Genomic DNA, 21,647 nt, shown 5'->3' with positions numbered 1-21,647 from the left:
TCCTATGCTAAACAGTTCAAAAACCAACATGGGAAGGCTCTTTGCTGAATGCCTCCAGGCTCCCATCATGGTCTGCTTGTATGACCAAACTAAGATAATGATAGTAATTTTTAAAAATTATCTTAAAATTGTGTTTAAGACACATGCATTAGAGAAAAATCAGAACACACTGATAAAAATTAAGATCTCCTGGGCCATTAGTTCTCCCACAGGTCCAAAATCATAGTGGCTGTGTCCCTTGCAGAGGACGCCTCCCAGTGAGGTCTCCTGGGGTCAGAGGAACACCTATCTCTTCCGGACAGGGCTCTGAGGCAGCGGGCTAGGGAGGCCACAGCAATGCCCAGTCAGCCAGAAGACTCCCCTTCCTCACATTCTCACGCAGCTGGCCAGGAGTTCCAAGGCTGGCAGTTCTGTGGGGCTGGAACCCCATCTGCCTACACCCCATGGGGAACAGGTACCCTGGTACAGCCCTCAGTTTGACTGGAGGGCACCACAGAACCTCAGAAGGTGGGCAGGAGGAAAGGACCAATGGTGCCTGGATAGCTCAGAGGTAGACAGTCTAGGGTCTCTTCCCAACACACACATTTACATATCCTTTGGCCTTATGCAAACCAGTTCCTCTCCCCGAAGGCCTTTCCTTTACACCTTACGATTTCTTACTGAAATCCCGCTTCTCTTTCCCAGCTCAGCTCAAAGCCACTTCTGGGAAGCCTTCCTTGACTACCTCTTAGCCAAACAAAAGGGGTATTTTCTGAGTCTACACTTTCCTAGCTGCCCCATGTGTAGGTGACACTGGTCACACGATGTCTAGAGTTACAATGCACACATCACCTGCTCCCAGAAGCAGGCTCCTGGTTGGTTCATTTCTGCATTCTCCCTTACCTGCACCTAGCGCAGAGAAGTTCCGAGTAGAATTTGATCTTTAGGTATAAAATCATGACTTCTTTACAACAGAAAAGCCATCATGGTAAAAGTCAGATTTGTCATTTAGAAAAACTTGTACACAGTGCATAAAACTTATTCCTCACAGCACTGAGAGAAACATTATGAGGTTTGTCTCTTTTTCTTTTTGTCTTTTTGAGACAAGGTTTCACTATGCAGTTCAGGCTGGCCTTGAGCTTACTTTGTAGCCCAGACTGGTCTCAAACTCCCAACGATCCTCCTGCCTCAGCCCCCCGAGTGCTGGGATTAGAGGCATGAGCCACCACGCCCAGCTCTAAGGTTTGTAAACATTATACAGGTGCAGAAATCAAGGATTCTAGAAGTAATGAGACTGCCTAAAACAGCAAACTGACCTTCAAGAGCTGGAGGTGAGGCTTACAGTAGGTGTGTTTGGAAGCTTTACGCTTGGCCCGTAGCAGCCATGAGGTATCCCTACACCCCGCACCTGTTGCAGGGCCTGGCTCCAGTGGAGTCTGAGGCTAACACCTCACACTTCAGACCTCAGTGTCCCCTTCAGCCCCTCTGTGACTGTTGCTTAGTGCAGAGGGACTGCCAGAGGCCGCCTGAGTGTACTCAGGGTTGGCACTTGCATGCCCTCAGCCAAGGAGCATGCCCTTACTCCACTCAGCCATCAGATAGGGCTGCACCTGCCTCAGTTACCCCACATGTGGTGCCCTCTTTCTCAGGAGGGGACAGAACACCAGGAGCAAGAGCTATGTTGTCAGGGACAGAAGTTCTGCCTTGTATCACCAGTGCTCAGTGGTCTGGGGTCCAATTGCAGTTCTAAAGTAAGCTGCTTCTCTTTGAAGCTTGTGCACTAAGAGCTTGAGAAGAAGGCCCCGGGCTCTGCCACAGTTCTCTTGCCTTGCTCTGTCCCCCAGGAGTCACCGTCATCACCATCCATCGCAGAAATGAATGGAGGCCATGCAGCTGCTTTATTAAATATGAATGAGTCGCAGTCCATGGCCCCCACGCGGTCACTTGCCCACTCCATCTCTGGCAATTACTGAGTTGCACACACTGTGCCAAGAGGCGCAGTGGTCCCTGCCTGCCCTTGCAGACTGACACTGCCCGGCAGGGGCAGGACTCAGGTCTGCAGCAAGCCTGCCCTCTAATGAAAAGACATCGCTGGGCTCCTCTGCAGCCACATCACTCAATTCTGAAAGCAAGATGCTCTGATGTAGGGCATCTTCCACAGAAGGGCTGCAGCTCTTGGGCTCTGAGCTCTGCTATGGAGCCTGAAGGCATGCATCCTGGAGTGAGTGGCTTCTTAAACTTGTCTGCACCCAAACATTTCAGGTTCTAGGAAGTTCAGCCTGAGTCATGTTACATGGGCTTTTTCTTTGTGGGGGGGTGTCTTTTTGAGACAAGTTCTCTCTAGGAAGTTCAGGCTGGCCTTGAACTCCCTTTGTAGCCCAGGCTGGCCTTGAACTCAGAGCAATCCTCCTGCCTCAGCCTCCAGAGTGCTGGGATTATACGTGTGGTACAACCATGCCCGCCTGCATGTGCTAGTCTGAGCCTTACAACACCCACCAGATTGTAGGCTGACATTAGGGCTCTAGCTCACCCCATCACTGACTGCTCTAACTAGCATTGGCAGGGACACAGTGCATGCTATTTGGTGAATAGCTATATGAGGTAGGTATCACCATTCCAGAACTAAAGATGTTGAGGTGGGGAGACCCCTCAAGGGTGAGCTCTTCTTCTCCTGCTCTGCCCAGAGTCCAGCACTGTAGTACATCACTGGATGCACAGGTTTTCTGACCTTGATTTAATTAGGAGCCATCAGACCCCCCCCCCAACTCTACAGGGTTTACTCAACTACTGAAAGACCGCCCATGAACTAATAAAAGCAAACCAGATCAAACTCTTTTTCTGAACTTAAAAAAATTACTTTTATTTTAGGAACCAATAAAATTATGGCCAATATTTACAAATAATTATCTCACATAAAGGTTACATAAAATCAGTTCTTCACAAGTTAACAGTCACTCATGAAAAGACACACGGATATTGAAACTACTCCAATCTTATTGCATTTTTATCCAACTAATCTAAAATAAAGGTGTTGCAGCCAACCATTTAACTTAAAATAAGACCACAAATTTCAGGTTTGACAAGAAAAAAAAAGCTTAAAAAAATTAAACCCATACCCCACCCCAGTATCCCCCCAGCCCCACCCCACCCTTGCCCTCCTCCCAACAAAAGAAAAATATGTCCAACATCTTTGGCAAATTGGCACAGCTGTAATTACATTCAAATATTATTACACACAAAAGCAACACACATCACTAAGAAAAAAAACCACCAATATTTCAAGTCAGTTATTTTCTACTAGAAAAAAAGAATACAAAACATACACATTTTTAAGAAGCATTTGTTTTCAATCTGTTGGAGACAGATCATCTCCCACTTTCAAAGGCAATTCAATTGTGGTTTTTTTTTGTTAGTTTTTGTACTTTTTTTTTTTTTTTACAAGTAAGCGTTTATGCAGGCATCACAAACTTTGGCGGATACAGTAGATATGTATTTCTTTGATGCTGGAAATTCGGTTCCTAAGACAAAATCAACTGTCTCAAAGCATAAAAAGCAAAATTCATGTTTTCCTAGCAGAGAGTTCCATTTCCAAAGAATCTGCATTTCTACAAATACTCAATGTCCAAAGGCCACTAAAGGGTGAAAAACCAGGGCAGCATCTTCCAGCAGGCGTCAGGGCCAAGCCAGACTCAGAATTCTAACCTCAGCCTGACCTCGGAGGCCCTGCAGTTGGGCTGAGACGTGGGGCCAGGCCCTCACTGCCCGCTACCTACACTGTGCTGGTGGCTTAGGGCCGGGTCCCAGGTCTGCCTCTTCCTGAGCCCCAGGACAGGCTGCTGCCAGGTCTGCTCACTTTCCGTGACCAAAGGTAAGGACAGCAGGCAAGAATTGGCATGAGGAGACTCAGCGCTTTTTCTGAGTTTCAAGTAAATCTGAGGCGTAGGTGTGTGTGCCTTGTACACACACTCACGTGCACACGCTGTGAGGGGGAAGACCAAATTCTGAGGCTCTGAGCTTTGCGGGATGTGACTTGAGATTTATTTATTTTCTTTTTAGCTTGCTAGCAATTAATTGGCTATTGATTGGTTGGAATGTTCAACTCTCCATTTCCTCAAATACAATAAAATAGTTTCATTAAAATGTATTCATGCTTGAAAATAAGGGAGCCATTAAATGGTTTCCTTTCTGTTCCACTCCAAGGGAAATGCACCGTTTGAAAATCAAAAATCCATCATCAAAAATCACTTGTTCTTAATGGTGCTTTTTGGAGAAGATGTGGCCACAGGCATAGTGATTTGGGGGACATGGGAGGCGCAGCAGCCACAGCCTCAGGGTCAGCAGAACCAGACCGGGACTGGTAAGGCCACAGTGTGGCTTCCCCTAGCCACTCTCAGGGCTAGGGGAAGCTCAGGGCCAGGGAGAGGAACACAGAACCGTAAAGTCCCCTCCCCTTGATACCCCTGCTTTCTCCCTGTCCCATGAGTGCAGCCGCCCTCTGTCTCTCCTGCTGCAGGCCAAGGCCTCGCCTGAGCTGGCTCCACTCAGGAACTGTACAGAGAAAGGCAGGTGCGTTTGCTCTGCGAGCGCTCATGAGGGATAAGAATGCCTACATTTCCTGCAGGGTGGCTGTGTTTACTTCACCTGGAGATGAGCTAAACGGGACTCCCTGGACTGAGACTCTCCAACAGCAGTAACGTGATTCTGAGGTCCCCTTCAATCCTTGGGGCATCCAGGAATAAGACCCAAGTGCCCAGGAAATACCAGAGAATAAAAAGGAAGACTGGTGTCTGCCTCTTCCCAGACAGCAGCCCGCTCGCTGCAGAGAAGCTGCAGCCTCATCAGATGCACATGCGCAAGGGACTCACTGTGTCCTTGGAAGCCAGCCCCTGGGGACCCGGTTGCCACTTGAGGTGCAGCTGGACCTGACAGCACAGAAGTGTGGATCAACACTGTATCTCCCCCATGAATATGCAAAAGGGAATCCTGAGGTCTGGGTGCAACAGGGGACAAGGAGCTAAAGGCCTGCCGCTGCCGGGAGGTGGGGCAGCTTGCGGGCCAGTAGTCGTGGCCCGACTGTCCAACGTTCCAGTCCTGTATTTTGTTATCTTTTAAGAAATGCACTTGTCTTGGACTTCTCTGAGGTCAAAGCACTAAAGGGATAAATTCGCCAGGACACCAGTGTGTGTGCCGGAGACCGTCAGAGGCAAGCTCCAGACTGGTGACAAGGCCAGGCCTCATGTCAGCAGGGGTGGGGAGGAGCTGAGCAAGCCCAGAGTCCTGTGGGCTTGACTCGCTCTAGCCCAGACCTGGCTGATCCAGGGGCCTGCTGTGATGCTGTATCCCCACAGAGCCTGTTTCCAGGTGTATATCTGGGGCGCTTGGTTTGTTTTTAAGATTTGCTCTCCATGGCTTGGAGCTCAATTCTAGCTGAAATGTCATCCATGAGGGGGTGGCTGGAAGCCAAGCCTGCCAAAGCAAGCCAGTCACCCTGAAGTGTGACTCTTCACAAAGAGATTTCACCCCTCAGTGCCCTGAGGCCACATCTGAGGGTCTAGGGAAAGGACTCTGGCAGCACTGACTTCCTTTAAGAGTCAATGGTTACCCCAACCCACCACCTCTGCTGTTCACCACCCAGTAAGCCTTAAAGCCCAGACACTTGGCAGAATCCCTCCAGGAGGGCCAGGAGGGCAGTGGGGCCAGTTTTGCCTGTTTCTGGACTGACTCCCTAGACAGCCAGATGCACATCTCCCTTTTCTAGGGCCGCATCTCCTCCAAATCTGCAACAAAGGACAACGAGGTGAGAAGAAAGGAAACATCCCACAGTGATGGCTGGTGGTGTCATAAACTGGTGGCTATCAGGTCACATGCAGCCAATAGACTTATTTTCTTTTTAGTTGATGTCATTTTCACTTAAACCCACTTCTGGGTGTCTCAGGCCCCACCATGCAATGCTGCCTCATGCCCTACCCAAGGGGCAGGGTGGCACTACCTGCCTGGTTGGGAAGCAGGTCAGAGCCCTTGAGGCTGCAGTTTCTGTTTCCTGTGGACACCTGTGGATGTTCTGAAGACTTAGCTCAGCCACTCTCCTATGTTGTCACAGTCTGTTCCAAAGGGGAAAGGGCAGAGAAAAGAGGGGTGAGGGGACAGCTTATGACCCTGGCACTCTGCACTCTGGGAGGCAGAGCCAGGCCATATCTGGGTCCTTCAGCAGTCATGGTGGAGATCTGGACAGGCTCTGACCCCCCTGAGCTCCAGGATGCAGGAGAAAGAGTGTACGAACAACAGTTTCGGGTGTTGGTGGGAATTTGAGCAAAGACTGCAGGCCTCAGTGTAAAGGAGAATCCAGCTGGACTACAGAGCCACCACGCCCAGGTCCTATCATTCAGCCAGCCTCTGGGTCCCTTGTTTGTTCTTTTTTCACTGGGGATCTGGGGATTTCTGGAGGACTGAGGGTGGGCGTCTCTGAGCCATATACTCTCATGACAGGAACACAGATCTTGGGGTGTGGAGTGGTGGCAGAATTGAGCCTGGAGATCTGCAAATTCACTTAACCTCTGTCTCATCTGGTGGACTTCAAATCTCCTCATCTGTAAAATGGGTATCATGACCTCTGCCCCATGAGTTGGTGGAAGGAATTACAAAGCATTAGCCAATGAAAGTGCTAACCCCAATCAGGGTGCCCTGGAAAAGGGATGGCGGCTTTGATATGTCTTCAAATTTTTTAATGTTGGAGCTACACAACTGTTATGAAAATACCTTTTTCAAAAAGTCAGAGCTGGAACACAGGCTGAAGGCCGGCGGAGGAATGCCCCCTGGCCGCCCACGATGCTGGTGAAGCCCCAGACTCAGGCTTTTCATTCAGAATTCTCTGGCATCTACTCAACAGCTTGTGCCCTTTGGAACTCTCTTCACTAAGCCCCCAGGCAGCTCTGAGAGCAGGTGTGCATGGGTGAGAACACCCATGTGCATCTGTGTAACCTTGTGCTTCCCATGGTTGGCTAATAAATACAACTCCCGTCTGAGGACAGGCGAAGCCTCAGGCGAGAGAGAAATGGCGTGGAGGGAGCTTGGTATGGGATGAAATCAGGGGTAGGATGGGGAGAGGCCAGTGTGGGGTGGGGTTTGTTGAGCATGGATGGTGTGTGCCTTATGCAGCAGGGTCAAGGGAGGTTGACTTACTCACAACAGCTTGAACACACAAGGAGAAGCCAGGGTTCAAAGATGTGGGTGCACCTCATGCCCAGGGGACAGAGGTCTAAGAACTTGTTCTGGGGATCCCCAGTCCCACCACTTCCTAAGAGAGGAAGGTAGGAGCCAAGGAACATCCTTCTCACACTTGGTCTGCCACATGGAGACCAGAGCCAGGTCATCTCAGCACCCATGGCTGGCTCTGGTGCCAGCTGTCTTCCCTCTTTGCCTAGCAGATTCCACAGGGGTGGTAATCACTCCTCTCTGGGTGACTGTTCTCACAGACCCAGGTCTCCAGGCTGGAACCCTGGGCCCGGAACCTCCTCCACTACCCTCACTGTCAACTTCTCTCCCAGGAACAGGAGCTAAAAGGGCAGAGGGTGATCATCACGTGTCAGAAGGCAGGGGCCCAGTCCCAGCTCCGTCTGTGTCAAATCACTGCTTAGACACCCCACTTTGCTGAGCCTTGGTATTCTTTCCCACCTTCCTATCCTGTGAGAATGTGAGAATCAACATACTTGAAGATAACCAGAGAGACCTGATTTCTCTCCCTGCACAGTCCTGGCCTTCCCCAAGCTGGGCCTCAGTTTTCTCTAGTGGCACTGGACTAGGCGTTTGCTTCTGATTCCCACCTCTCAAGGTGTTCTTGTTTCCCACTTAAACCAAACACTAGCGGGATTCCGGGGCCTACTCCTAAAGGCTTGTTCAGAAGTGGAAAGTCTTCTCCAGATTGATCTGTCCTAGCCCAGCTCTCTGGGAAGAAGAGAGAATGTGGTCTGGTGACTCTGCTGTACCAAAGCAGCTGAGACTCAAACTTAAAGGTTTTTCCAGATATCCTACAATAAAGCAGAGTTATAGCCAGGACAAGAACGACCAGGCCAGATGATCCCAAGGTCAGGCTACCTCTGCCCTAGCTTTCTGCCAAACAGAAGGGACACTGTCACATGAGATGACCAATCCTGTTGTCATTGCTGTGGCTCAGCTCAGGTTTGGATGGGGGCTCCATCAGGTTGTGAGCTGGTAAGAAACCATGCAAGGGACTGAGGTCCTAGGGAAAAAGATGGTGGCACCTGGTACCCCATCTTAAAACCACTAGAAGGTCACACACTCATCCCTCACTGCTCTCCTGTCTCTCCCCTACAGGTCTTCCTCTGTCTCCCCAATCTTCCCAGCTGGCTTCCTCAGAGCAGCCTAGCCCACACTGAGTTCCCCCATGCTCCCTCTCTGAGCTTCTGTGGTCCTTGGCCATAGTCACGACCATTTGGCCCCTAAATCAACAGTTAGGTCTGCACTGTATGAAGTTAAGCAAGTACTCCCAACCCCAGCACCTCTGTGCCCAGCCACAGGCCCAGCTCTACAGGGATGCAGAGAGTTACCCAAGAGGAAGCCCAGGAGTGCTAGTTGACCACGGAGGATGCTGTGGTCCTTGGTACAGAGGAAGATCCAGCTTGCTAATCATTGTCTATGGGACAGATTTGCTTGGAGTTCACTTGCTGGGGTCCTGGAGGATGGGTGAAGTGTCCATGGTGGGTTTCCAAAATAATATGAATCTGGAAAGGCCTCAGAAAACATTCCAGTTCAGTCCAGAGGTTCCAGGGGCTGAGGGGGTCAGGAAAGCCTCATTCCCCTCCCTGGCCTAGATCAGATGATCTTCTGAGCCTACACCGCTGTGACATTCAGAGTCCACAATGCAGTCAACACTTGGATGATGTCTTGCTTTAGAACAGCAGCTGAAGAATCTCTGAGACATTTCTGTTTTGAGTTCTTTGATCTGGGAAAGATCTGCTCACACTGAAGTAGCCCCAAGGAAATGGAGACAAGAAGCCAGGGCATCTCCCCAAAGTGTTTTCTTCCTGCAGGAGTCTCAGGGGCAGCTCATGGCAAAGTCCAGCCAGGGAGACTCGCAGTCAAGACGTTAGAGCAGTAGGGATGAGCAGGAGGCCAGGGCCCACCCTTGGTCTCAAGGATGGCTTCAAGCTCATACGACAGGGGGCACCAGGGCAGAGGGGACATTCTGTGCACAGGCCAAAGATGTCCTGTGATGCACTGTGAGTAGAAGATGCAACATGGGGTGGGCAGTCTGCTAAGTCAGTTTCAGGCCCACAGACAAGCAAAAAGGTATTTACACAGATGCTGCTGAAGTATCAAACGCTGGTTCTCCTCCTCAGCTGCAGTGGCCAAGACACACGGGTGGTCAGGCAGTGGGGGACTGGCAGGCTGAGCTGGGCTGCAGTGGTCTGCAGCATATTCTGTCATTTGCAGAGACCCTGTCACCACTGGAGAAGCTCATCGACTGACTTGAAATGGACAAGGTTCTGTAGTCAGCAGCCCTACCAGAGAACCTGAGTCCCTGGCAGGGAAAGGGGAAGGAGGGAGTTTCAGGTGAATGGAGGAGTTGCTGGGGGATGGTCTTGTTGGACACCCCCGTGGCTGTCTTGGGGGTGCTGGGAGGTTATCTCCCCTAATGATATGTGTCATAAGTGCTTGGCGCCTGCCTGGCTCCGAGGGTCAGTGACGGTCATAGGCAGTGGCAGCTGCAGGTGGGGCAGCTCCTCGGGCAGCGGCACTGTAATAGTAGGGAGAGCCTGGAAGAGAAAAGAGAAGGCTCTGAGGTTGGCCCTGGGACACCCTGCCTAGCAGCCCCCCCTAGCTTTGTCCTTTATGTCCTCTCCCCCAGTTCCACCCTGTCCCCTTTCATCAAATCACTATCTTGATCTGTTACCCAAACTGCAAACCCAATCAAGGCTGCTAGCTGCTCTCAAGACTTTAGGGCTCCTTGCTAGCTGCAGCTGGGCCCAGCAGCCTGGCGCCCTGGGGACCAATCCTCTCAGCTGCCTGTGGTGCTCTTCGGGACACAGCCTTGTCATCCTTGGCCTGGACTGTGACTGCTGTCCTGCTACTGTGGCAGAGCTGAGTGTTTGCAGTAGAGACCACGCGGCTCACAAAGCCTCAACTATTTATCTCCTTAAAAACAAAACCTAGAAGGCCATGAGATGTTTCAGATGTTTGCATGGCTTGCAGGTGCTTTGTGCTTTAGCCCTGGTCAGCCTCTTTTGACTCACCTCGCCCAGCAACCATCCCTGCCAGCCATGCTTCCATACCCAAGTGAAACTGAAGTCTGCAGTGATCTCAAATATACCCTAATGCTAACAGCCGCTGCTGGCTCAGGACCTCTGCACCAGACACTATGTCCACTATGGGCATCACCTAATTTAAACCAAGGAGCAGGGAGAGCTATCTGATCAGACTCTGAGGCCTCTGTGCCTTTTCCGGCCCAGATACCTTCCTGGAATAGCCGCCCAGGTCCCCAGTACCCTTTTCCTGTGTTAATCTACGCTTCCTTCAAGCCTCGGGGTCCTGTTCTCTTTCCTCGAAAAGCCCCCTGCCCTGAGCTTGCACCCCCTGACAGGCGGGGCCATGCCCCAGTTCTTTCTGCACGTCTCCTCCCTAGACAGCGATGGAAAAGGGGAGCCTAGGATCTGCTTTCCTTGGTGCCCATCCTCAGTGCACAGCCTGGAACTTGGCCCTGCTCAGCTGGGGTTTTGACATGAATGAACAATCTTACTGAGTGAGCAGAAAGCAGTGAAGAGCCTTCTTAGCCACCTTGTCCATTAGTTAATTCATCCATGATTCACTCACTGCTCATTTCCAAATCCTGCTGGGTGCAGGGTTGGGCGATCATGGGCGACCATTGGCCTGGCCTGGCGAAGGCTGCCTTTAGGGTCAGGGAGGGGACCTGAATGAACCCTGAGAAATAGCTCTTGGGGACACAGCCTGTTCGAGCATGGCAGCTTCTTCTTAGGGAATGGGGCTGGGCTGAACTCGGACACGGGGAGTCTGGGGTATGTGTGTGTGAGGTAGGAGGGAGGTGCCAGCCTCTTCGGGGTGACCTGGGGACAGAGCTGTGGGAGAGGCCCCCACAGCATTCTGGGTGCTTCCCACTGCCTCTGGACTGCTTTCTGTGACACGCTTTGCATGTGGTACCCCAAAACCCTGCTCCATGCTAAAATTCTTCCCCAGAGATGAGGGAAACGAGGAGACCCAGGGAACCAGATTCTTAGGACCACAGAGGTTGGAGCCACGAGGTAAGGAAACTGCGGTTCGAAGCCACCGAGCCTCTGAGTCGCGGTGGGTTGGCCCCACTCCTGGTCATCTGCCGAGGCTCCAGGCTCTTTTTACCACAATGCAGCTCAAGGCATAGCCAGGCTGGTGGCAGCTGGGGCCCTGTCAGCTCACGGTGGGCCCCGTGTCTGCTGTGTAGAACTAGCAAGCCTCTTAACTCCTTGTTTTTCTGAAACCTCCCCTAAATCCCACAACCTTAGCTGTTCTCACACATCCTGTGAGAGGGGACTGAGACCTGGAATTCACCAGTTAGGCTCCACCACTCTGTGGCTGTGACTTCATACATCTGACTTCACTTCCTTGAGCAGCAGGGGGTCATAGTGGGGACACCCCAAAATAAGGATGTGAAAATGCTGTGGGAATGGCCACTTTTCTAAATATCTTATATCCATCGACTCTTTTACATGTTCAGCACTATCTTATCAAGCAGCGACTATTATGGTCCCATTTTATAGATGGGAAAAGTGAAGAAGAGAGTTAAATAACTTTCCCAGAGTTATACAGCTAGTGTGTAATCATGTGGGGTGCGTTTGGGGCATATTTTAGCCTCCCCTCTAAACCCAGCCCCTATTAGCAGACTCCCCTCTCCACCAGCCTGAGAGTGCAGCCTCAGGCAGCAGGGACAATGGCGAAGTCCTTCTGAAAGGCACGGACACCAATCCCTTGTGCAAGGATTCCGAGAAACCCAGTTTGCCGCTGTCTTCCTCTTTGCCCCCTGGCTGGAGCCCTACCTCAGGGACAGCTAGTGTCTGTCCCTCTGCTTTCTTTGTGGGGTGGAACAGTGCTGAGGCAGGTGCCCACAGACTAGCCATAGCCCAGCCCTGTATCCCGCCTCAGGACGGCCCAGGGGAGAGAGGCATAGAGACGGCCCGCTAGAGGCCAGGGCACTGCACCAGGACAGGAAAAGCACAGAGGCTGCCCTGCAAAGGGGCCACAAGGGGCAGGCGGTGATGGGCAGGCTCTCCAAGCACCCTGGCTGCCCTCCAGCACCCTGCCCTCCAGCCTCAGCTCTGGCGCACTCCTCCCGGAGCGGGCCTCAGTTGAGAGCTTGAATTTACCGTGAAAAATGAAAACATCACCTCACAAAGCACTCTGTCTTTCTGGTGCCACTAGACTTCCATCTCAAATAAACGTGTCCTTTGTTCTGTCATTTTTCCTCTCTAATTCACATTATCATCAATTTACTTCTTGACGCAGTCATTCTGGGCCGGCTCCTGCTCTAATCCCTTTACATGGTGGTGGAGGCGGTGGCCACAGGCGCTGCCTTTCTAATCCTAATTGACCGTTGCTGCCTTTTCTCCCTGCCAACCCTGCCTGCCTTGCCTGTCTCTTCTGCCTCCAACCCTGGCCAGGGGGCAAAACAGCAGAGGACGCTGAGTCACAGCTGCCGCAGCTGGACACATGTGAGGAGAGAGCCTCTCTTGTGAAACCCGCAGGAAACGTCCTTCACTTTCATTTAACAGGACTGCTGGTCAGTCAGTGGGGTGTGAGCAGCGTGTGCCAGGCTAAGTGCCAGCGTGAGAGCATGCATGAGCGTGTGTGTGCTCATGTGCCCACGCTTCCTGTGCTCACAGCCCCACTGGGTCAACAGGGGCATCATGGAGCCCAGGGCAGGTGCCAGATACGCACCACTTCCCACACTGCAGACACCATCAGCTGGGTCTCCCTGGATGGCATCCCCTTGATACTCACTCAGCCAAAGCCTCAGAGACACCATGGCAAGGAAACCATGGCAAGGGGCCTGGACCTATTTGCAAGGCTCTGGTATGATGAACCAAGCACATGGGATCACTGCAGATTCAGGGCATGTACCCCAAGATCATTACATTCACACCTGCTGGAAAGGCTGCCACAGTGATTACCCCCATTTTACACCTGAGCCAACCAAGGCCCAGATCGTTGATGGCCTGACTAGGATTCCCTGGGTTACAGAGGTGGGCAGCTCGTGGGCCATTGTTTACATCTGTGGCTACCCTACACCATTTATCCTCCTCCCGTGTTTGTGGTTTCCTGAGGAGCTGTCTGAGCCCATCCTCCCAGCTTCTCTCACTGCCAGGGCCCAGGTGCGTTCTGTGGGTTCTGCCCATTAAACTCTCTCATGTATGAGCTTGATTGGGATAGGAGCCACGTGAGGAAGTGGGCTGGAGGACTCCATTTGTTGGGAGGGGATGGCACCATCTTTGGGTGGTGACAGGGCAGAGTTCTTTATGTCCAGTCTTGAGAGTCTAGGAAAAGCCACAGCATAGAGCAAAGAAGTGCGGGGTACCAACCACAGCAACAGCAATAATATAATAAACTGGCCCTGCCACATGGCCGGGTATGCCTCCGGCTTTGGGTCCCAGGATTCCCGGAGTCCCTCTTAGCCCTTAATAAATCTGTTTTCTGCTTAAACCACCCAGAGTGGATTCTGTTGTTTGCAAATCAGAGCCTGACATACATCATTAACCTGGTTTTCAAAACTAGAACAGCTGTCCCCATCACACACAAGCTCGAGTGTGGAAGTATCTCTGGCCTGTTTCTACAGGGGCCCGAGGCCCATTTCTCAGCAGTGAGCACTGTTCAGACTAAAATCAGTCAGGGTGAGTAAAAGGACACGTCATACAGTGACTATGAACATAGGCTCTGGAGTCAGGCTGGGCCCTTAGCCACTTGCCTGCTGTATAACCTCGCTGACTATTACCCTTTGGAGCTTCTTCCCCTCATCTGTGTAAGAGGTAATACAGTGTGATCCATGAAGTTGTTGATAGCCCACGTGGAGGGTTTTGTATCTCTGTGCCGGAGACAGTTAGCTAATGCTCGTGTAGATGCACAGAGTTTTGGTTCTTCTTCCTTCCCACACTGGCTCTGGCCTTCTGCACAACCCTGCGCAGCTCCTAGTAAAGACACACGTGCTCAGCTCTCCTTCACCGCTACCTGGGAGCTCCCTGGGACAGAGCCCACGTCCTTTCCACACTGGGCACACAGACCAAGCCTCTGACAGCTGGAACCACAACCTGGATGTCACTCTAGCTCGAGCAGAAAAAGCCTCAGATGTGGGGCAGCCATGCAGCCCTTCCCCTTGGATACCCAGACTACTGCTCAAGGTCTCCTGTCTGTGCACGCTACCCTGACTGCCCAGCTCCTAACCCATCCATGTGCTACCATTGCCCGAGCAGCATTGTCTGCACTTCTCTGCCCCTTAAACTGCCAAACAGAGAAGTGAAGCTCACTACCAACGTATAGGGTGCCTTATGAAAGGCGGAAAAGGTGCCCCTCCTGGCAGGGCTTCGTGCCACAGATGGGGTGGATTTCAGCCCCCCTAGGTAGTTATGTGTGGAAGCTCTGGGCCAATGTAGCTTCCTGGGGTCACCTCCCCATCAGAAAGAACCACGCCCACAGCACGATGCCCCAGCTTCCTCATCATCTGCGGGTCTCCCTGAAGCACTGAGGCCATACCTCTGCCTCAGGGGTATTTCCAGTGAGGGACTCCTAGGCTTGGGCCTGAAGACCCATCTCCTTACACTTACCCTTACTGGGAGGCACAGGTGGTTCAGGGAGATTACAGCCCCAGTGCCTGAGACTGACCACTGAGTCAACTCAGAGTCCATTTAAGGGAGAATTTCAGGTAGGTGAAGATCCTGGATTAGCACTTAGATTGCAATGATTTTGACAAAACCAAAAAAAATGTCAGAGGAGAGATCAACCCACAGATTGAAGTCCTCTGAGAAACCACAGGTGGTAAGAGCATAGCAGTCTTCTAGAAGGCAGGAAAAGCCCTCTGCACAGGGACAGCAGCACTAATTAGCAGTGTTCCTTACTTCATCCATAGCTACCATGGCCCCCAGTGCGTGCAGCGGTGGTATCAAGAGAGAGGTGGTGTCCACACCACGTGTCTGTCCTAATCACCAAACGAGGATTGGGAAACGGTCCAGGCTGAGGCTTGAGGACCTCCTTCACAGACCTGTGACTTGGCAACTTGAGTTGGAAGGCATCAGATTACTGTGTTTCTGATGCAGACCAGGTTTCTCAGGCCTAAAGTGATAAAAGATCCAGGAAATTAACAGGTTCTCCCTTAAAGAGGCTTCATGTCTCAAGCCTTTCCGCATCTGGCCTTTTACTGCTGCAAGTGGAAAATTCTTAGCTGATGTTGGGGAGCTAGCAGTGTTGCTGCCTGCAGGCTCACTGGGTGGCTCCATGCCCCGGATCGTAAGTGACATCTGTAACTCAGAGCTGCTGCCTTAAGGTCCTTTAGTTCCAGCCAGCTCTCACCAGCTTATTTCATGTAATTTTATGTCAACAAAACAAAAGGCTCTTCTTGGACTTTTGAGGGCTAAATTAGTCTACTTGGTCTTTAGGGAGCAAAGACACATTCATGATGAGCACAGATCAGGCTGGCACCAGCTATAGACAATCTGTCGATTCAAGGCCTGGGAAGAGGCTGGGCACCAGCTGAGCCCTGCATGGCATACCTTGGCAGGCCTTCAGCCACAGGGCAGTGTGGAGCTGGCACTGGTGGCATCCATGGCAGACATCACTAATCAAACACTGAGCCTCAGAGTCATTGGCAAGACACTTCTCCAGGCAGCCTCGTTGATTAACCCAAGTTGGTGCCTTTACTGCTTCTGTTTAGAGCACTCTTACAATATTTCATGGTTCTTAAGGAATATGTTACTCAGGCAGACAATTTCTATCTTCCTTTTCTCTCTCAATGCCCTGTTTTCCCTTTTTACTCTTCTAGGATATTTCCCCTGATCCAGCAGGATATTTGGGAAAGAAATGAGGGTACAGCGGGGCTGCAGTAGTTATGGCCCAGAGAGCCCCAAGGCCACCCTGTATACACCCCACCTCAGGGACTGGACCTCAAGTTGTTGAGGGACTGTGAGAAGGCCTAGATGGAACCTGGGCCTCTGCCAGTACTCACCGAGCAGCCCTGGGTTGGGGAACCTCCAGGAGTCGTTGTATGAGGAATACTGAGGGTGGCTGTAGGGACTCCCAGAAAACTCGCTCCCTGAGGTGATGGAGAGAAACAGAAACCAAATGTTAGATCAAGTTCAGAAAAAACCCTGTGTCCTGGCCTGCCTGGGGGCTGATGTTGGCCTCCTTAACGAGCTGAAAGTACTTTTTATAACCAATAGAGGCCAGGTCAGAGCCACATCCTTACCCAGGGAGTAGCTCTCACTGGTATGATCCAGGTCTTTCTGCAGAACCTTTTGTAAGAAGAGCAGTGAAACCTAGCCTCTCATATGGGCACAATGAAACCACCATGTTCCAGGTGTTCCTGGGGACACTAGCTCCCTTCACAGGCAAGGAGACTGATGTCCAGGGTCTCATACAATGGCCCTGATACACCTGCCCAAGTCCAAAGCTGCAGACGGCTAGCATCTTAGTGTGGGTTCAGTCCTATTACCAAAACATGACCTCAGCTGTAGTCCGACGTGAACCCAGGGGCTTCAGTCTAGTCAGAGAGATGAGACAAAACTCAGGCCCTTTGATTCAAGGATGCAGCTGCCACTGGTGCCCTGCTGAGACGAAGGGACAGTCCAAAGGACAGGGGAAAGGAAGAGAGGGTGGCCTGGGTTCTTGCAGGCACTAGGGAAGAGGCTATTGTTAGTGGTTCTGGGCATCCTCAGGCATGAACTGTGAGGTGTTTCACAATGGGGACAGCACGGAGTGGGGCCATGGCTGACCCTGAGGACAGTGCCTTAGTCAGTGGCTCAAGGAGCAGTAGGCTCTGGCTCTTCCCTGGGCCAGACGGCAGCACCAGGAAAGCCTCCTTCCTGCCAGCCAGGTCAAAGGGGAACCTCAAATCCTATCTCCCACACTCTTGCTGGTTTGCTCTTGTAGCGGCCAGCGTCTGCCTGTCTCTCTGATGGCTGGGGGGGGGGGGGGCAGGGCACAGGCATGGACTCTAACTTCTCAGTGGGTGGCCTGGTGCCTGGCAGAAGGGTGTGTGGAGCCACGCCTAGAGAGTCAGCTGCTCAGCTGTTTGCCTCAGCTTCTAGACACAGAGCCTGTGGGCTCGCGCCTGCTGGAGATGGCAGGAGTTACACAGCCCCAGGAGACCACCTGCAGCCGAAGCGTGACTCCATGTTCCACCAAAGGCGCCGACAGAGGCCAAGGGTCAGTCAGAACTCAGGACCAAGAGCAATGCCCTGTCCCCTGTGGGTCTCACAGGGCCAGGTGGGCCCTGAAGAGTGAGGCAGGGCTGAAGGGACAGCTGCCCCTAGCCGATGATTCCAGCGGGCCTTTCCCCACCTCCACAGGCAACCACAGAAAGAGAATGTCCACACACACACACACACACACACACACGCACACACATGCACACACACACATGTGCACACGCCTCCCCGGTCCTCTCTGGGGGCCACTCCCAGCCTGACAGGCTGAGCCTTCCAATTCTCTGTTTTTTATGCCTCAGTGGTCAGGGTGTCAGGTTCTGGCAGAGGGAGGGAGAGCATGGTGACAGTGCTGGGCCGCAGCAGCCCAGCTTCGGCACATCCATCAGTGCCAAGGTGCCGCCGCCACCTCCTCCTCCTCCTCCTCTTCCTGCTCCTCCTCCTCCTCCTCCTCCTCCTCCTCCAGGGCAAGATAGGAGACACACGGAGACCAAGTACCCTGGAGAAGGGAGACAATTGCTCCTCCTCTGGGCTCTAGGGCCCATGGAGCTCCCCATCAGAGGTACTTCCTGACAGTGCTGTGCTGGGCCATGGCATTCAGTGACCACAGCAAAGGCCATCTCTGTTTAGCAGCATGGCTTCTATGCCCAGATCCCAGGCCACCTCTTGCAGGAAGCCTCCCTGAGCTCCAGCCCCTAAGTACAGTCTCGATATACTTGACTTGAATTAGATGTGTACGTTATCCGTCCCCAGATTGGCACTGGCCACTGGAGGTCCTTACCTTACGCAGGGCCATAAGCAGTTCCAGCTCCTCTAGAGAAGATGCCTAAGTCAGCGTCCTCACCCTCTTCTGCCCACCCTCACTCACTGGGTTACAGCACTGAGCACAAAGCCCTCAGATACCTTCTTGTTTGGGGCCCCTTTTTATGCCCCTCCTCAAGCAGACCCAGGCTCCAGGATCACCCCAGCAAGGGATTTGCCCTGCTCTATAGGGGAGTCCCGAGGCCCGGACGTTTCTGGTCTGTCCTCTGCACCTGTGTCTCATCCTTGTCCCCAGCTTAATGCCACGTCCCCAGCAGACAGCTGGCAGTCCTCTGGGTCCCCTGCGATGCAGCTGTTCCTGTGGTTCTCATCTCCTCCTAGGCTTCATTCAGGTGAGGCCCTCCCTGACCACCCATCCCTCTTTCCTGCTTTATTTTTCTCCGTAGACCATATCATACTCCAGCCTGTCCTATTAATCATGCTCACCTTGTTAATTATTTGCCTCTTCCACTAGGCCATAAATTCCTTGGAGGCAGAAATTTTTCTCTGTTCATGTCTCTATTCTAACTTCCAACACAAGGCTTGGGATGGATAACTATTTGCTGACTGACTGACTGATTGAATGATGGGAACTTCTAAGTCAACCAGGGACACTCTATCAAAACAGATCTCTCTAACTCAGATCATGGGTCCCACTACTTCTGCTATTAGTTCCCATAGCCAGGAACCAAATGACAGCTGCTATGTGTTAGTATTTAAGCCAGCTTCTCTGTCTCCATTGCTCATATATCAGCCAACCCCTCAGTAGAAGAAATGGACACATGAGGAGCTCAGCCCTGCCTGGTGTCCTAACAAGTGTGGTGCAGTGAGCACCTTCAGTCCAGGCCCTGTCCTCTGAGATGCCCTATTGGACTGATGTATTCTGGGCAAGGTGAGCTCGACCTTCTCCAGGGCATGAGGTTAAACCTAGGGGCCAGCCCAGCTACCTGTTGGGGCCTCTACGATGGTGCTGTGATCTGAAATGCCACCTGTTTTGATTGTAGGGAGTCCTTACCTCGTGAGATATGGGGAGGCCAGGTCTTCAGTCTCCAAACATCATCTATACAGCTGGCCTTGTCAGGCCACAAAGCTGACTGGGAAGCAGCAGCCTGCCCTGGCTCAACTCCACAGGTTACTACTGGACCCCATGGGCCTCAGTCAGTTTGACACAGAGGTTGGGAGCAAGAGGTCTGGAGCCAGGATGCATGAATTCAAATCCTGAGCCTGCCTCTCCTAACTCTGTGCCCCTCAGTGGGTCATTAAGCCTCTCTGTGCCCAGCTTCCTTCTCTATAAAGTAGGAGCAATTACTAGATTGTTGAAAAGATGGATAGAGTGCTCACTCAGGGACATCAGGAGAGCAACGATCCTGGGCCAGTCACCACACCCTGCTTTGCATTCAGGATCTCAAGTTAACTCTCTCGATGACCCTGTGAAGCTGCAAGGTGGGTTTTCACATGTGAGAAAACAGAGGGTGCAGAGGGCAGGGGACTTGCCCTGGCCAGGGGCTGACAGGTCACTGTCTTCCAGATCAGGCTTTCCTGCCTGTGTGGGCAGGGACTCAGTTTCCCCATTTGTAAAGGCTTGTCTTTTGATGCTGACTCCACTCAGCAGCCATTGGGCTGCCCTTCCTGGGCCCCTTGCAGGTGCTCTGGCCCCCTCATCTAACTCCGGGACACTTGGGTTGGGGGTTGTAGCCCTTTACTGTGTTTATCTGCCTGAAGTCACCCCTAACCTCGCATTTGAGGGGCTCTTGTCTTTTTTGCTGGAACCTCAGGAAAGCATGCTGGAAGTAAGGTCTGAGAAACCCAAAGAAGGCCCAGGGCAGCATCTGGGATGGAGAGGAGCAGGTGCCAGCCTTTGAAGGACAGAGAAGGGGCAGACAGGGAGGGTGTGAGCAGGCCTTGTGTGAGGTCCCAGAAAAGATGGTCACAGAGCTTTCATGGGGTAGGATTTTAGGATATGTCTCCCATTGGAGTTGGGACCGGAGCATGGCGGTAGGCCAGGGAGCACCACCATCTGGGGGAGAGGGTGGAGGAGGGGAGCCTTGGGTGGGGGCCCTTCCAGGTGGCTGCTGCCACAGGGTAATTGACAGGGAATGGGCCTGAAGATGACACGGCTGCACTCTCTATAGTGCAAAATATTCCTCAGGAGCAGGAATGAAAGTCCTTGGCTCTGGTCTTGTCAGGGCTTCCAGAAGTGGAGATCACACAGTAAACACTTCTATAACAACTTTGCTCAGCACGAAAGACAGCAGGGACTCCTTGCCTTTTTCTCCCAACTGACCCAGGCTTGAGGCATCGAAATGCTGACCCTTTAAACTAGATTCAAGTTCTTTATGCACTAATAGCTCCTGCCTAGGAAACTCTCCTTCACTGGGCAGTGAGACCCACCTGGGGGGTGCACAGCACACGAAACCTCCTCAGACAGCCCTGGGCACTGCCTGGAATCGATCACATGGAAGCCCCTGAGAACTCTTTTAACAGCAAAACCTAGACTGTAATCTTTTCCTTCGTCATGCCCTGAGGAGTGATCAGTCTCAAGGCAAAATAGGACTGGACCCAGAGTCTTCCGAGGCCAGGTCTGCAGTGGGAATGGCCAGGGCGGCCCACGTGTTACTCTGGGAGCAGAAAGCAGGCAGGTGGCTTTGTGGCTGCACACGGGGCAGGCATGAGCATTTCTGTGGCGAGCTACTAGCTTTCTTGGTAATCAGCCCTCAACTCGCTGGTCGCACGGCCTTGGGCACCTGATTGAACTTGCCCTGGCAGAAGCTCCTCAGCGGGAAGGAGTGTCTCATAAAGCACAGCTAGAGTCTGACTGTCTCTGAGAAACTCAAGTTGAAATTTAATCTCCATTATGAAGTATTAAGAGAGTAGGTATTAAATCCCACGGTGGAGTTAGAGGCGGTACCTTGGGAAGGGAATGAAAGTTAAGTGGGACCCTAACACAATGGGACTAGGCTTTATAAAGAGAGGACGAGAGGCCTGGGCTAGCATGTTCTGCTTGGTCACATGATTCCTTTCACAGTGGCCTTGGAACATGGGAGAAGGTCTCTACCAATAAGAAGGACCTCGCCAAATGTGGCTGCCAAATCCTGAACTTCCTAGCCTTCAGAACTGTGAGCTAAACCAACCTTTATTCTTTACAGATTACACAGCCTGAGGCCTTCAGTGATAGCAAGAGAAAATGGACTAATAAGTACTGGTGGGAGGTAATTGACATGCTGTTACCAAAAGAACAAAGCTATCTTCTTCCGATGCTAAAGAGACCACAGAGCCAAGGAGAAAGGGGAGGAGAAAGAGGCTCCTTTAAAATAGAATCTTGTTCCCAAAAAGAACTTTACAGCTTTCCTTGAGTTCTGGGCTATGCAAAAGGAAGCCAGCATCAGGGTTTAGGGAAAAAAATAGAGAGCAGCTAAGTGGCAGGCACAAGAAAATGGAAGAGGTGGGGCGTGGTAGATC

General features: G+C 52.0%; 1 protein-coding gene across 3 annotated transcripts in view; it reads right to left on the bottom strand.

The window, feature by feature from the left end:
- Positions 1-3,392: 3,392 nt before the first annotated feature.
- Positions 3,393-21,647, bottom strand: part of Pax5 (paired box 5) — a 177,907-nt gene continuing 159,652 nt past the window's right edge. For all 3 annotated transcript variants that reach the window (XM_063225330.1, XM_063225337.1, XM_003470877.3), the window contains 2 exons: positions 16,190-16,276; positions 3,393-9,752 (listed from right to left, as the gene is read on the bottom strand). In XM_063225330.1, the coding sequence (XP_063081400.1) occupies positions 9,676-9,752; positions 16,190-16,276 (164 nt within the window). In that variant the 3' untranslated portion in view covers positions 3,393-9,675. The remainder of the gene's footprint in view (positions 9,753-16,189; positions 16,277-21,647) is intronic.

This window comes from Cavia porcellus, unplaced genomic scaffold (genome assembly GCF_034190915.1).
Source record: "Cavia porcellus strain 051 isolate PalLab524CR breed Dunkin Hartley unplaced genomic scaffold, mCavPor4.1 scaffold_1, whole genome shotgun sequence".
Classification (NCBI taxonomy): Eukaryota; Metazoa; Chordata; class Mammalia; order Rodentia; family Caviidae; genus Cavia; species Cavia porcellus.
Note: the sequence above shows the minus strand (reverse complement) of the source record. Positions and strands in the feature narration are given on the sequence as shown.